The sequence below is a fragment of the Protopterus annectens genome, chromosome 2.part0, assembly GCF_019279795.1.
Source record: "Protopterus annectens isolate FY-2018-M chromosome 2.part0, PAN1.0, whole genome shotgun sequence".
NCBI lineage: Eukaryota > Metazoa > Chordata > Ceratodontiformes > Protopteridae > Protopterus > Protopterus annectens.
The window spans coordinates 1,686,743,681-1,686,761,580 of record NC_056728.1 but is presented as its reverse complement, the minus strand read 5'-3'; the positions used below and the strand labels follow the sequence as shown (position 1 = coordinate 1,686,761,580).

General features: G+C 35.8%; 1 protein-coding gene across 2 annotated transcripts in view; it reads left to right on the top strand.

The window, feature by feature from the left end:
• The window catches only part of LOC122793576 (E3 ubiquitin-protein ligase TRIM35-like), a 373,048-nt gene that overhangs the window by 101,269 nt on the left and 253,879 nt on the right, over window positions 1-17,900 (top strand). For both annotated transcript variants that reach the window (XM_044061742.1, XM_044061743.1), the window contains exon 2: window positions 9,584-9,670. In XM_044061742.1, the coding sequence (XP_043917677.1) occupies window positions 9,584-9,670 (87 nt within the window). The remainder of the gene's footprint in view (window positions 1-9,583; window positions 9,671-17,900) is intronic.

Sequence of the window (17,900 nt, the reverse complement as noted above, 5' to 3'; positions counted from 1 at the left end):
CTGACTATCTGGTCCAGGGAGTTTGTGTTTAGAAAATCCAGGAATCTCTGTGCATGTGCATTTGGTATTGTATAAGATTCCCAGTTAATAGTGGAGTAATTAAAGTCACCCATGAATATAATATTGTGTTAGATGGTTAGTGTTTCTTATAAGTTTAAATACATGGTATGGATTTCTTGGGTCATAGAGGGGGACCTATAGCTTGCAAGGAAGTGGTATTGGATTTTACCTATGGTGATTTGAACATGGAGCAGCTCAAGTGCATTGTCCTGTTTGATGAGCCTTGAAGTATACTTATTTTTGATGTAATAGAGACACCTCCACCTTTAGTCCCTAACTGTGAAGTAGCTGGCCTAAATGTGTGGAAGGCATTATAACCTTGCTCTATTGGTGTGCTCCCTGTGGCTTTAAACCATGTCTCAGTGACCACACAGACATCAGCATTCTCTAGGGTAAAGAGAGCTTCTAGGGAGTGGAGTTTTTTGTTTAGACTCCTAGCATTGAGCAGCAATACCTTTAGATTTTCTTGGTTTTGATTTGCAATGTTAGAAGTACTTTCAGTTTGGCATTGCCTAAAAAACACACTATGGGGAAAGACAATGTTTTAGCTAATATTAGAAAGCCTGAAGGGGAGAGGTGCAGACCATCCCTGGCAAAGCAGCATGGTCTGTTGCCCATCTCCTGCAGGGCTGACAAATATTGCACTCCCTTAGAATGACACCAGAAACTAAGGCAATTACTAAAGTCAATCATCTTTTGTTCATATTGTGGCATCATCCTTGGAGAAGGTAAAATACTGCTCAATGCTAGGCTTATACCAGCCTGAGACACATATTCCGAGAGCTCCATGATGTCTGTCTTCATATGGTCTAGGGAGGTATGTCTCAAGTCATTTACTCCCCATGGACTATGACTGAGTCATATTGGTAATTGTGGTCCAATGACCTGAGTGCATACCATACCATACCATACCATATCATACCATACCATACCATACCATACCATACCATACCATATCATACCATTTAAGTTCTATTATAACACCATCTTGTCTAGCAGAGATTCCAGTGTTTTGTCATAGAATCTTACATTCATCCATTACTCTGTTATGCATGATATTCCACCTTTGCCTCCTACCATTTGACATTGTTGCTAAAGCCACTGATTTTAACTCATTTTACCTTATCTACAACAGTACAAATATCCCACTTTTGTTATTGTATCCAGTCAAGTCCACGGCTGTGGCAGCTAGACTCTCTTTATTCTTTTTTTTTGTATGCCTGTCTAATGAAGACTTTGTTATATTTTAATTAAAAAGCCAATAAATGATAATATGTCTTTATTTCTACTAGAATACATTTCTCAAAAGCCTTTCTCACATTTACTTTCACTTTTCATACCCGTGAGTCTTATTTTATTTTCCTTACCATTTGTTTTTCCACTTTATTACAATTTGTAACTGCGGTGGTGGTGCTGCGGTAGCGTTGTCACCCCACAGTAAGACGTTGTCCTGTTCGATTCTCAGCTAGAGCGTCTTCTGTGTGGAGACATGCGTGAATGGGCATACCTTCATTGAAGGTTGTGCGTCAGGGCTGGCAACTCGGCACGTAAAAATCTACTGCCAATCATTAGCAGACCGGAGTTCCGCTGTGGTGACCCCTAACTGGGAAAAGCCGAAAGACACAACAACAACAACATTACAGTTTTTGTGCCTTCCATCCATCCTGGACATTTACCACAATCACACACTAGTCCTGATCTTATTACAAAGCACCAGCGATGTTTATTGGTTTTCTGTCCAGTTGTTCAGGATCCCTCATGGTTTAGATGTATTCCTTTCTATTATTCTAGCAGTAATGTTTTTCTTCCTCAGACGTACTTGCATTTACTGTCAGTCTTGCTACAAATATCTTTGTAGTAAGAAGTATCCTTTCCGCACGTTACAACTGCATCATATGCACTGTGGTACAGGCATAATCTTATTATTACCTAAAATCTTGTTGTAAAATACCCTCAATAATGAGCAATATATGCCTGTTTTATTTCTACTATAAATATATGTTTGGTCCCAAAGAGTGTCTTCATCTGTCATTGTTCTGCTAATAAACAGCCCTAGTCTTTGCTCAAGGGATAAACATTGTTCATTTGTCAGTACGTCTACTAATTCAAAAGATCAAGGGTCAGGTCCACTCAAATTAAAAGTTTATGTTGTAATAGTTTACAAGTAAGTAAAGTGTAAGATTCTACAATGTTAGAACAAGTTGATCACTTTATTGACCCCCTCAGTTAACCACCTCAGCTTATTTTTATTACTGACATTTTTTCGGATGTCAAAGTACAACTCAAAATATCTTTCAAAACCTATGATCATCTCATAATATCTGAGGAATATTTAATTTAATATAAAGTCAAGCTGTACATATCTTTCAAGACCCATTTAAGTATCATAATATCTCTGTAAATATTTAATGTAAGATCTAGGTTCAGGTCCACTCAAATTAAAAGTTTGCATGGCAATAGTTTATAAGGAAATAAAGCATTGTAAGATTCTACAATGTTAGGACATGTGGATCACTTTATGGACCCCTCAGTTACCCCCTCCCCCCCAACTTATCTTTGTTACTGACATTGGTTTTGGATGTCAAAGTATAAACTAAAAATATCTTTCAAAACTTACGAACATCTCATAATAGCTGAGGAATATTTAATTTAATGTAAAGCCAAGCTGTACATATCTTTCAAGACCCATTGAAGTATCATAATATCTCTGTAAATATTTAATGCAAACTCAAGCCATGTAATTATCTGAATCTTAATGAGAGGAAACAGTTGTGGGAAGGATTAAAGCAGAATGCTTTGTCTAAGGTAGCTACTGGTTAAAAACAAATGGTAGATCCTTCTGATGTGATTGTTACTACAGATAGTCTGAGAAGTTCTATACAATAAGAGGAATCAGCCAAGGGATCTAGAACTGAAGAAATACAGAGGAAAGTACTGTTACTGACCTACAAAGCAATAGTAAATAATTAGTCACATAAAGGAATTCATGTAAGATTTCCAAAAGGAAAAAGGCTCAGATGATATTTTGTGAACTGAAACAAGCCGGACTTATTCCTGAAGAACATTTGAAGCTTAACTTTAATGTGGCTTTCAGCTTATTAGTCTTTCTTTCAGCTTTTCCCCATTAGGGGGCACCACAGCAGATCACCAGTCCACTAATGATTGGCAGTGGATTTTTACAGTGTTGAGTTTCCAGCCCAGACCCAACCTTCAAAGAAGGAACACCCACACAAGCACGCACCTACCTGCGTGTCTTTAATGTTTACTCAAATGCATGGCGGGCATGCAGACTTCACACAGGAGGCACTTCAGCCGAGAATCAAACCAGTGAACCTCTTGCTGTGAGCCGACAATGCTAACCGCTGCATCACCACGGCCTTCTGGCTTTCAGCTTATTAGTACAGGCTTGGAATACACTTTACAGGACTGTCATGTCAAAATAGAATACATTTTATTCACCCCTCTCCAAAAAGTCATGTGCCTTCAAGACTGAAATAATGTGGAGTGAAACAAAATGTGCTGTCCTGGAAAAAAAGGGATGCAAACTACCTTCAACCCAGCTTTGCAAAATATTTATTTTTATACCCAGTCGTCTTCCATAACATATACTGGACCTACATTTGACACTCAGAAAATTTGTAAGAAAACTGCTTCCATTCTATGACTTTGATAGGAAATTGTCAGTTTTGATCAATAAATTAACTATTGGCTTTTTTATATCAGGCACATACAGCACTAACAGGAGTTTTGTATTCGGTTCTGTAAGCCAAATTTCAGGAACTATATAATATTAATATGTTTCAGCAAGTTTTAACAAGAGTTTGAAAGTGATTCAAGACTAGACCTGTGTCAGGAAACTGTTGTCTTAATGAAACTTGAAACTGAACATGTTTTCCCTGGAAAAATCTAAAAGAAGTGAGGTATTAGTGAAGCATCGAAATGCCTCAAGTGACTCAGAAATGTTCAAATACAAAATTTCTGAAACAAAATAAGCTTGTAGCATATGATGAAATGTGATATAGAAACTGTGGTCCCACTCAGTTTTCTCTTTCTTTAAATTTCAAACTGGTTCAAGATGGTTGAAAATGTCCTGCATGTTCTAAGGAAAAGTTGTTCATTCTGATTGTAATTAATGAAGGTAGGCTCAGAAAAAAAAACTACTTAAGAATTCTATGGTGTGGTTTATTTCAGCAACTGTTATTAGGTAGCTTTGCTGGTCCAAACTACCTCATAAACAGTAGCTATCAGAGCAAACAAGATAAACTCTTTATATTCCCTGTCTCGCGATGGTAGTCACTTGGGGTTTGCTTTCAGTCATAAAGTGATTCAGAGCTCACCCCTCTACAGGACAACAAATGTTTGCCAAAACATTTCACACCATTTGACATGCAAAATGTAATAAACAATCTAAATGAGCTCCAAACTGGCCCATACATGGTTAGAAGGACAGTAAACTGGCTTAGGGACAGAACACATGCAGTGACAGTAGGGAGCACATCCTCCAGGAGCATGAATGTGACTATTGGGGTCCCCCAGATATTTGTGCTGGGACCTGTACTATTTAGTATCTACTTTTCAGATATCTGTCTACCACATGACCAAATAATAATCTTTGGTTACTAAAATTTGCAGATGATTGCAAGCTGGGAGTCATCATCAAGTCACCTTCTGACATAAAAGTACTCCAACAGCAGCTTACATTTATCAGTAACTGGTTTGCAAAACAATGGTCTCAAACCTAACTGTAAAAAGTGCAACATTGTTCCATTTAGTAAGCAGCCTCTAGCTCCAGCTTCTAATATAGATAAAACACCACACCAAAATGAGAACATAGTGAGAAACCTGGGTACTTGGATGGATTGTTCCCTTACATTACACCATCATGTTGCAATGGTGGTGAGACACTCCCTTTACCTTGCACAGCTTACACCAAAAGATATCTCCACTATGTCCAAAATAATTTACCTCTTTGTACTCTGCACTGATTTGGTCTATCAAAGAATATAATGCTCCCACTTGGATATACCTTAATGAGCATATCAAACAATTGGAAAGACCCCCGAAGGTTATTAACTAGATACATTAAGGGCTTAAAAAGTCTGTGCTCCCGAGTGATAGTGGAGGCTACACCTCTACATTCAGTATCATACAGACCCCTTATGAATAATCTGTACTCTGTCTATAGAGCAATAAAGGATCTGGTTGCCCAAGAACTCTTGTTCCCTCAAAAAATCAAATAATCCCTCTAACACTATGTCCAGAGATCTAAATCTTCTTCAACAGATACCTAGGATAAGTTGAGATAGATTCATTACCCAGTGACTAACCTTTCTCTGGAACAAACTTCCTCTCCAAATTAAGCAGTGTGACACACTGTCTGCCTTTAAAAAGGAGCTGGACAACTGGATGGGTGTTCATAAATTTACACCTGATGTGACTGTCATGTCCCTCCTTGAAAAGGGAGGCAAGGCCTCAGAGTGGGTATTGGCAAGGTAGAATGGCCTCTTGGCTCAGTTCGCTTGAAACTCCCATGATCCTTTATAAAACCCAAGAAACTTTTTCATCACATGGCCATTTCTTACATTTTCAGTGGCTTTTCCATAAAACTAATAGGTGTGAGCATGCTGAAAATATTCAGGACAATGTGATAAAGTTTTGTTTCTAATTCATAAAAGAGGAAGGATATTAGCATGAATGAATTTTAATAAATAACCTACGATCACAACACATTAAAGCAGACACATTAAATACCAAACATGTGAAATGGTTAACTTTTCTGAAGACCTACTTTCTCTTCTGTCAGCATTTTGTTTATGCTACTCTTATTCTCAACTCATTGCAGCACCTTTTGTTTATTGTTTTACATTGGTTTATCACTTACATTCTTACTATACAGGTTATGTTTCTTTATTGATTAATATGATTACAGCAATATTTGTGTTGAATTAATTATGGAATGTAACCTCTGACAGTTCCTCATCCTACATAAATCTACTTGGCCTGACTGAACTAATCACAACACATACTAAATGCAACAAAAGCAATAAGTGAACAATTCTTGAATGGATTTTAGTCTCAGACCCCAGTAAATATATTATCAATGGAGCCTATCCTAACACCTAAGTGACTATCTCCCTGCATACACACAAAGACTTATCACCCCAATACCCACTAATTTAAACAAACCAGGAATGTCACAAAATTTAACAAAGACTTATTCAACAGTATCCTAAGGTTCTTCAGCTTGCCTGTCTTTAAAAACTCTCTCATTGGATGATGCAGTTACAACTTTTAATACCTTTTTAAACAACCTAAATAACCTTGCCCTCTATGTATAAAAAGAGTAAAAGTAAAACACTACCCTGGCTATGAATACTTAACAAAAACATAATGCGCATTAGAGACAAGGCTTGGAGGGACTGGATAAATAAAAAAGAAAAACTTTCAGTGAAACAGGTAACCTTGAAATCAAGCTAAAAACAAATATACAAAGATAACAAACAGTACCATAAAAATGATAAATAAATTCTGGTGCTCTATTCACATACTACTCAGTCCTGGCTCAAAGAAAATTACCTGTATCCCCCCCAAAGCTGTTCCTCCTTGGAAATATTGACTACATTTTATAAATACTTTACAGAGAGCATTCTGCCCTCACCAACTTCACCTCACCATCCCCTTCTCAAACCCATAACATAATACCAACTGCCCCCTCATTACCAGATTAACCTCAGAAAAATATGAATCCAATCAGTCCTTAGCCACAAATCCCAACAACTTTACCTTAAAACCTGTAACAATATTTGCTTTAAAAAAAAAGCTACCTAAACTTAAATCTTGCTCCACAGCTGCCAACAGCCTCCTACCTGAATATCTCAAGATTGCAGCAGAAGCCATATCTTACCCAGTAGCTTTCTTAGTCAATAGATCCATACAGGAATCTTTGAAAAAATCATATGTCATCCCACTGCATAAGTGAGGAAACTCTATAGAAGTCTCTAACTTTAATCCTATTGTAATTCTCTCTCCTCTCTCAAAACTTCTAGAAAAATTTATCCATGCTCAGCTTCTTCACCATCTTCTCTCAGAACAGCTCTTAATCAGTACTCAACATGGATTCCATATTGGCCATAGCACAACTGCTGCACTATTATCCTTTTTAGATAATCCATCCATCCATCCATCCATTCTCAACCCCTTCTTCCGTTTTGTACATGGGGTCGGGGTGTCACTTTAACAGTGACAGTCATCTCAAGCCAAGGTTTACACCACCGGGTGGCTAGTCCTGCCATGGTATTTTATCCGTACCACTCACTTACATACATACACACACACACACACACACACACACACACACACACACACACACACACACACACACACACACACACACACACAAAAACACATGCACCTAAGGACAATTTAGAGTGTCCAGTCACCTACTGAATGTCTTTGGAATGTGGAAGGAAACCAGAGCACCCAAAGGAAACCCAAGTTACTGCAGGGAGGGCATGCAGACTCCACACAGAAGGTACCCCAGCTGAGAATGGAACCTGAGAACCTCTTGCTGTGAGGTGGCAATGCTAACCACTTTACCATAATGGCTGCCCCCTTTTAGATAATATGAATAAGAAAAGGGACTCTAGCAAACTTATCTCTTCCATTTTTCTGGATCTTCCCAAAGCCTTTGATATCATTTCACTTAGCAAACTCCTTCAGCTGCTCCATCTCTACCTATCCCTTCCTTCACTTCAGTGATTTAAAAGCTACCTGTCTGACAGACAGCAAACTGTTAAATAACAACATACTTTCTCTCCTTACCTCCCTGTTACCACTGGTGTACACCCAAGACTTAATTCATGGTCCACTTCTCTGTAACATTTCCATTAATGACCTCTATACCTCTTTTAGGCAAGTATCACTTACACAGTATGCTGATGATTTGACACTTCTTAAAATCACACAAGAAGCCTTTACCTCTGTTGAAAACTGGCTTCACAAAGCCCAGTTATTATTCACCCCCCCAAAAAAATACTCTTATTCCTCTCTAAAGCACATACAAAGGACAAATCCAACTTCAAAGTCTTCTCACTTAACAATATACCTGTAGAAATTGTATTCCATACAACATTGCTTGGTGTGACAATTGATGACAACCTCAGATTTTAACTCCACATTTAAAATAATATAAAAAAATTACCAGAAACTTGGCATGCTTTGTAGACATAAAAACTTTCTTACTAACTCTGCTAAAATCACCATATAAACTACTTACCTCCTTTCTTCACACTTATATGGTGCCCTTATCCTTAACAACTAGCATATATCTGTTAAAACTAAACTTTAATTGTAATACAACAAAGTTGCTAAATTTGCTGCCAATAAGCAATACTATACACATCACTGCTAGGCCCTTAAAAGTTTGAACTGGCTTGAACTACCTGTCCCCACTATCTGGACTTTGTACAACTGGCTACTGCCCACAGTAACATTTATAATCCCCATGCCTGTCCTGTACTAAGGTCTATTCTTCCTTCCTATTACCCAAGTAGAACTCTTCATTATAATGATAAACAACTTCTCACCATCTGTAAACCTCAAAAAGCAATTGATAATAGCCTTTACTACTACTTGGTTGCCAAAAAATGGAATTCTGTTTCACAGGCTATTAGAACTGTAACTTACCTTCCTTCCTTCAAGCATCTTCTGAAAGACCACCTATCAGATTCATGGCTCTACTCATGCTATACCCCTGGTTTAACATTAATCTCATCTATTTTTCTCCGCCCCTGTCTGTACAGGTTCTCAACCCATCAACACTTCCGCATCTTTACCTGGCTATCCCACCCTCTCAACCATAACCTCTTCCTATAACTTCCTCCCTATTTATACTAATCTATCCAAATCTCTCTACCATTTATATTTACAATTAAATTAAACGCATGACTTTTACTTATACTAATGTGAATTGCCAAAAGAATGCTGTCCAGTATTGTATATAGTGTTTTACTTTGCTTTTTCTCATTGTTCTCTTTGTAATATATTTTGGTATGTCTCTATGTCTTACAGTATTGTTGATTATTTTTGCAATTAATACATTTTCAACTTTTTTTATGTAATGTCTTTGAATTTTTATTTTCTGTGTTAAATGGAGCTTTTGTCCCCAGACCTCTGCTGAAATGGGCTCTTGTGACCCAGTCGCACTTTCCTGGTAAACAAATATCAATAAATAAACAAAATAAATAGATAAATTATTTTCATCATTCACATTGTTTTGCTGTACTACTAGGTCATGTTTGAAAATGATCCACTTTGATATGTACAACATGGCAAAAATTAAATGTACATTTTAATTAATTAGCTTAATGAATACATTAATTTCCCAACTTAAAAATGTTTTTTCATCCAGTATACATATTTATTGCCAGTTTCAAAAAAAGCATCTCATGACTGTTAACAAAATAGTAACAATGACTTGTACAATGTTGTAGCCTAAAACACAAACTGTATTTTGTTGATTTAGGAAAAACTGCAGGATGTGATGCAATTCAAATTGGAGAAGTTTTATGAAGTTAAAGAAACATATGATCTCATCTTAGAAGAACTCCAGGTATGGCTTATTAGATGAGAATTTGCTTTTATAAACAGTAACTGTATTTTGCAGTGTAATAAAATTATATATGGTTGTATCACCCAAATCACATCACGTGCCCTGGTTAGTGATATAGAATGAATAAGTCCCTCACTGTATAATTGCATAATTTTGTTTGAGACTTGTCTGTCATTATCATACATTAAAAATGAACAAGCATAGGAATCTATCTAGTTCCAATACCTCACCACCATGAGTGTTGATGAAAAAAAAAAAAATAAACAAAAAACAAAGAAACGAGTGGTCTTAAAACTTTGTTGATGAGCTCAGTCACAATAATTTCCAAAAATCATGAAACCCAGGTAGTGTTCCAAAGCAACAAGCCTTTATTTGTCACAGACGACTTAACAATGTTCTAATTAGATCATGTTTATGGTTATATAGCTATGTTTTTTTTCTTGATTTTAGTTCTTGTCACAGACCTGATGAAGGCATTATTGCATTAGGTAGCCGAAAGTGATTTTAGTTAAAAGTATTTTTATGTTTATTTTCTGCTTTTCATTAATACCTGATTTTGGAATATGGGTTGCAAATAGGTAGGTAGTGTTTTCCTTAGTTAGGATTTAATTTGATCTAATCAGTAGTAATGTGTGTGGGGGGTTTTGTTCTAAAATGTGCTTTTATAGCCCTGTTTATACTGCTTGCCTTGAATATGCTGGTTTAAAATTAAACACTGCATACATTTTCCACACCTACTTTTAAGTATATAAAAGCTGATATGTTTAACGTTGTTAAAATATTTCAGGTTTTTTGCTACTGAGGATCACTTGTCTGTGAGGAATAAAGACTTGTTGGTTTGGAACACTACTTGGATTTCATGATTTTTGGAACTTATTGTGACTGAGCTCATCAACGAAGTTTTAAGACCACTCGTTTCTTTGTTTTTATTTTTCATTATCATACATTGAGACAATATATTGATTTTAAAGACTTTTTGTGGTCCATAACTCATTAGCATTGAGTTTGCGTGAATTGCAACTTTGAATTCAGACAAATCCTGGGAAAGTTATGACGTCACAACATCACATATTTTTGCTGTGCTACCAAAAAGCATCTTACATTTCAGCACCCATTACAGTGCATTACCCAAAATGCAGCTAAAAATGTCCATTCCTCTTCTTCCATTATGCAAAATTGTTTTTATAGGACATATGCACTGCACAATATGACCATTCACCTAAAACAAAAGTGGAACTGACGAAAAAAGAGCCAAAGGCGGAGCACGGAACCTTTAATTGTAAGCGCTTTCGGTAGGGTAAATCTCCCCACCTTCTTCAGACAAAAAATACACACAGGCAAATGCCCATTCAACACATTTAAATATCACAATTAATTATGACATCATAATCTCATTAATTAATCCATTAAAAAACATCATAAAATTGACTATATATATGAAAATGAAAAATAAAAAAACTATAAATGTAAAAGAAACATATATGTATATAAAAATATATGTGTGTAAAAAATGTATATATATATATATATATATATATATATATATATATATATATATATATATTTTAAACATAAACATGCAAAATGCATGTATAAATGAATAAAATATTGCCTAAATACATTGTTATTTCAAGGCAATACCTTATAACATAAAACAGCCAGCAAGCACAACAAGCAAGACTACATCCTTATTCAAACCATCACTATATCCCAAGACAAAATAAACATGCCCTTGTGTTAAACACAGCTAATCTTAAGCTTCTAGTCCCATTAACTATATATATATGTGTATATATGGCCTAAGAGAATAGAACCAAGTATAACAGATATTAATGCAAGTACATTTGACCCAATACAATTCATGTATATATATTTAAACTTTTGTTTTTTCTTACCATATAATTGTTTATGTTAGCTATATAGCATTCCTAATCATGTTGTCAATACATAATTTTACTTTTAAAATTTTGCTTTTAATTTTTTTTCTTTTTTATATATATAAATGTAATTGAAATAAAGGGTTTTAATACCGGCCCATCCAGAATACGTTTTGACACAAATTCCTTAATTGAATACTTTTATGTGGTTTGAAGATAATAGTTGTTTTTAAACACAAAAAAATTGTTGGTAAGTATGACATCCAATAATGTTTCGAGAAGGTACATCTGATCTTTTGATGCCCCTTTACGAAGCATAAAATCCACCATCCACTCCACCCCTAACTGATGTGGGATGACAGTATAAAGGTCCTTTATGTCAACAACTAAAAAAATCAGAGTTGAATTATATGGAATTTTACTGATGTTTTCAAGAAAGCCCCAAGAGTCCCTGCAAATTTGTGCCTCATCATTCAGCAAGGGCTTTAAAATACTATCCACCAGTTTGGCACAAGCATACGTAATCAAACCCCTTCCATCAACTATTGGCCTGAAAGGGGGATCCACCACATCTTTGTGGATTTTAGGAGTGCCAAAAAGGGTGGGGATCCTAGGGGCTAACATGGTTAAGTATTGTAATGCATCATAATCTATACTCCTTCTGGCAGATCCGCACTGCTTCATATACTGCCCCAGGACTCAATGAAGTTGTGTCCATAAAGTGCATATTAAAACTAAAAGCAGTTAAGAGATGAGGGGGGATGTTTAATGGAAACAGTGTAATAAGAGAGTTATATAAAAGTATTCAATTAAGGAATTTGTGTCAAAACGTATTCTGGATGGGCCGGTATTAAAACCCTTTATTTCAATTACATTTATATATATAAAAAAGAAAAAATTTTAAAAGCAAAATTTTAAAAGTAAAATTATGTATTGACAACATGGTTAGGAATGCTATATAGCTAACATAAACAATTATATGGTAAGAAAAAACAAAAGTTTAAATATATATACATGAATTGTATTGGGTCAAATGTACTTGCATTAATATCTGTTATACTTGGTTCTATTCTCTTAGGCCATATATACACATATATATATAGTTAATGGGACTAGAAGCTTATGATTAGCTGTGTTTAACACAAGGGCATGTTTATTTTGTCTTGGGATATAGTGATGGTTTGAAGTAAGGATGTAGTCTTGCTTGTTGTGCTTGCTGGCTGTTTTATGTTATAAGGTATTGCCTTGAAATAACAATGTATTTAGGCAATATTTTATTCATTTATACATGCATTTTGCATGTTTATGTTTAAAAAATATATATATACGTTTTTTACACACATATATTTTTATATACATATATGTTTCTTTTACATTTATAGTTTTTCTATTTTTCATTTTCATATATATAGTCAATTTTATGATGTTTTTTAATGGATTAATTAATGAGATTATGATGTCATAATTAATTGTGATATTTAAATGTGTTGAATGGGCATTTGCCTGTGTGTATTTTTTGTCTGAAGAAGGTGGGGAGATTTACCCTACCGAAAGCGCTTACAATTAAAGGTTCCGTGCTCTGCCTTTGGCTCTTTTTTCGTCAGTTCCACTTTTGTTTTAGGTTTTAGTCTTTCGTGCTTGGTTTTACTAGAATATGACCATTCAGCCAAGGATTATAGGTTCATAGGTTCATACTAGGCTATCTGCCCAAGGGCATTTATAAGCCTAGCCCATAGTTATGTGGCTTTCGCCACCCCTTTTATTTGAATAAAAAACTGCTATCATTTTTCTTTTCTGTGTCTCAGTGAAGCAGTGACAAGTAAGTATCTGGTATATATATCTGCTCCATCCATTGGTCAAGTTGAACAAGGCTGAAGGCCACAGAGTGCTCTGCCTCACTCACATGGGATTTTTGTTTACAGCATAGGGAGTCTCTGGTGGGTGAATCTGTCCCTCCAACCATCTATATTTATAACCGGTGTCAAGGTTTAAGTCTCCGTCTGAGGGTTCTGAGGATTCTGATTTTTTTAGATTTTTGAGGTGAAGCATATTCATCAAATGATATTTTGACATGGCCTTATATGTCAGGCACAGGTCACCTCTGAGCAAGCGGTATGAGACTGAATAGAGCTGGAGTTCTTTCAGTCTAGCATTGTAGCATTGTCTTTCAGTCATAATAAAACAACATAGTAAAATGCTAAGTTTTATGATCAGTTTAAACTAGTGTTTGCCAGTTGTATCTGTGGCTTCATATTCTAAATGTGAAGTGCACTCTATCAATGCAGTATCTTCTTTGAGGCAGATGGCTGAGTGAAACCAATGCACTTTAATAACAGTCATCATGATTCACAGATATGGCCTACTGTATGTATAGAATACGCAGAGCATCCTTGTGCAATATATAATGTGGACTAAGTATGATTCATGAACACAATCATGATTATTACAGTGCATGACCCTTTGGCAGTTCACGTAAATGCAATGACATACTGAGCATGCTCAGTACACTGCCCATTTTAGCAGCATATGCAGTGCTGCTCAAATGCAGACCGCATGCCCAAGAGTAGCAGGGCATATACAGATCATGTCAGATCACACACCCAGTATAAAAATAGATTTTTTTTTTCTTTCTTTAGTGGATAATTTAAATATGCTCTCTAAATGGGAGGAAGTTCTTTCATACTGCCAGAAGTTCTAACATGGACATATATGGAATGGAAATATGTGACCACACAATCTACTTCAGGTGGATGAACAGATATACACACACACACACACACACACACACACACACACACACACACACACACACACACACACACACACACACACACACACACAGTCTGTTGGTTGATGGTTGATTGTACATGTTTGTGTGTTTATTTTTCAGAAAATGACTAAAAACAGACATAAAAATAACAAATGAAGAAATGAAATGCCATTGAAAAGTTACGACTAACAGATGTGTGTTACATATCAATTTAATTATACTATGTTTGCATTTTAAAGTGTATTATATTGCATAATACTGCTGCCGTGGTCTTTGCTTGTCTGCCCACTGCTATAGTAGTCACATTGTGCTATACTGGTCAGTGGCACTGTGGCCATTGTTTCATAGTCTCATAGTCTGAGTATGCTGCATAAAGGTCATAAACATCAGAACATGGCTTCCAAAGTCCAGGAATACATTCTACTCTAAAATTAAGTATCTGACTTATTGTATTCCATACAGAGACAGCCTGTTCCAGGACCTAGCTATGCCAGAAAACATAAATCTAGCTCTGAAGGCCATTTTACATTTAGGAAATTCAAAAGTATAATAACATCCTCTAAAGGATTTATTAGTCTGCAGCAAATCAGTACTCAGTATAAGATTCAGAAATCTTCATCGTGGACTGAGCTGTATATTAAACATAATCTACTTTGTAGCAAATGATAAATTATTGACTATAGATTGAGTTTTTCTGGGTGTACACTATAAGAAGATGCTTCACAATCAGATATTCTTTTCATAAACGTCCTTTGGGCACTTTCTATCAATGACAGATATATTTAGAATAGCAACAAAAAATGAGCTGTATTCAACAGAAGAGCTAACATAGGTGATGAATAATTTCACCAGAAAAGCCACTGACCTAGTGCTGAAAATGTTAATAATAATCCCATGGTACTCATGATCTTTGCTTTAACAATACAAGCATTATTCTTATATTGTTAAGTTTGAGATGAAGTCCACAACTAAGTCCTTGTATTCAGATTATATGAACCATAATTACCCAATATACAGTCTCAGTTTGGTCCGAAATTGCCAAGGTACATTACACCACTTTTTGCAAAATTAATATGTGAACCATATTTGTTTAGCAATCCAAATATATCATAAGCATATAACCTGAATGCCAGAAAATCAGATGAAGAAGTTAAAAGACCCCCAATTTTGACATCTTCTGCATATTTAGATACCCAGTAGGTAACAATAGTAGGTAACAAAGAGATGACACAGTTAAATAATACATCGTCCAAGACTGAAGCCTGTGATACCCCAGAAGAAACTGCTGGCCAGCTAGAATAGTATCCATTCAACTTAGCACATTGTCCTTTATTTGTTATCCAGCATTTCATCCATTCACTAATGAAGGGATTAATTTGCTACCTTATTACAGCTTGTACTACTACAGTATGTGGAATGCTGTGAAAGGAATTTGAGAGGTTCAAATATAACACACTAGAGCTAATGTCATTATCAAGTGCAACACTGATGATATCAAACCATGGAATTCATACTCTACAGGACAATGACATATTCCAAATATCTTATAATGCCATTATATCAAATGATTGACATGGAAGGCACAGTAGCAGTGGAGTAGTACCCTAGATGAAGGTGCAGGTCCCTATAGAATGTGATTCATTAATGTTTCAGCCTAATTGCACATACATGCATATGTACATTTCATGTTGCTCAGCTATGTCCTGCCATGAACAAATCACTTTGGCACCCTGAACAGGGGTATTCTGAATGATTTTGTATGAGTGGCTACACTCCTGTGACAGTGTTGACAAACAGTTCATGCTCCATACGTTGGTGTGCATTTTTTTGTATATTATATATTTTACCAAGCACATTGTTCTGGTGGTGTCTCTATTTATATAAGTGAGCCATTCCTCAGCTTGTACTGCTATGTATCTGGGGTCTATATCAGTGCCACGAAAATCCATTTCAACGAATACCAAAAATCAAACTGCGAATAGACCAAATGCACTAAACCGCGAAATTTAAAACATCGAATGGTCATAGTCGGCCAACCCCACCACCCACTACATACTACCTACCCAAACAAAATAAATAAACCACATACATACACTAACCAAACCCAACTCTTAACCCTAAAGTAAAGCACCAAAACCCAACTTCTAACCCTACACTAAACCCCACATACACAACTATCTATGCACTATCCATAACCCCTCCCTAACCCTAAGGTCCGTAACTACCACACACTTCCCCTAAAGAGATATACCCAAACAAAATAAATACTACACATAAATAAATTTAACAAAACCCTACTTCTAACACTATACTAAACCCCACATACACAACTATCTATGCACTATCCTTAACCCCTCCCTAACCCCAAGTCTGTAACTACCACACACTTCCCCTACGGAGATATACCCTAACAAAATAAATAATACACATAAATACATTTAACAAAACCCTACTTCTAACACTACACTAAATCTTACATACGTCACCTATCTATACACTTACCTTAACCAGCACCCTACCCTAAGGTCCATAACTATAGCACACTTACCTTATGGAGCTATACCGCAGATGGGCCAACCAAAACACTTTGACATTTTGTTTTTCGCTGTTTTGGATGTTCGGCGTTTACATAGTTTGTGCAATACATGATCATTTTGTAATCGTGGAAACAGCGTTTTGATCGTGTGATAGGGACCCATGTATCTGTGCTATCTTTAGTCTGGATTAATTGTGTTGTGGAGCCAGGGTTGAGGCCAGGCAATGGAAAAAAGATTGAAATATGTTAGGCATTTTTTCTGTCTTGCTTATCCTCTGATGGTAACAGTTGGTCTACAAAATGTTTGTATCCTTATGACCTTTTCTCTTATAAATGTAAAAGGAGATAAAAGGAAGGGGAATGCATGAATTTACTGTTAAAAAGTTAAGGTATAACCTCCTGCATCTTCTGTGCTAGCAGGTCATAAATATGTAACTATAGTCTACTTCAAAGAAGTAGCTGATTAGAATTGTGAAAAAAAGTAGACGAACTGCAGACGTAAGAGATACTGTGTATTGTATTCTATTATTTCTGGGCTGATGCCTTTGTCCTTTATAGGTGGAATAATTGGTTTGTTTACTATTGATATGGGAAAGCAAACTACTAAAGTAAGCCAATGTAATTTTTCTACAAAATAAAATGATGTCATGGTTTCTGGGGAGCACAACTAATGACGTGAAATGTATAAATATTTGACATTGGTTTTTGTTCTGTCTTGACTTTGTTTAGAAAATGTTGAGGTGACCGCTTCTGTGTAAGTTTGTTATCTGCAATGTGTGTGTGTTATCTTACAGGAGCTAAACAGTAAGGGTCTAGTGCGTTTTAAGTTAGAAGTAAATAGATGTATGCAGATAGCTTAGCTAGCAGGTTTTCTTTAAGTATTACTATTTCTATGACTAACTGTCATTTTGGTATTCCTTGTGCACTCTCTTATTCCTCTGCAAAGTTAATCTGTGGTTGCACTGTTTGCCTTATTGTTTAAGAAAAAGTTAATTTATTCACTTTTAAGATCTCGTTGTTGGTCAATTTTAAGTTATGTATTTATTA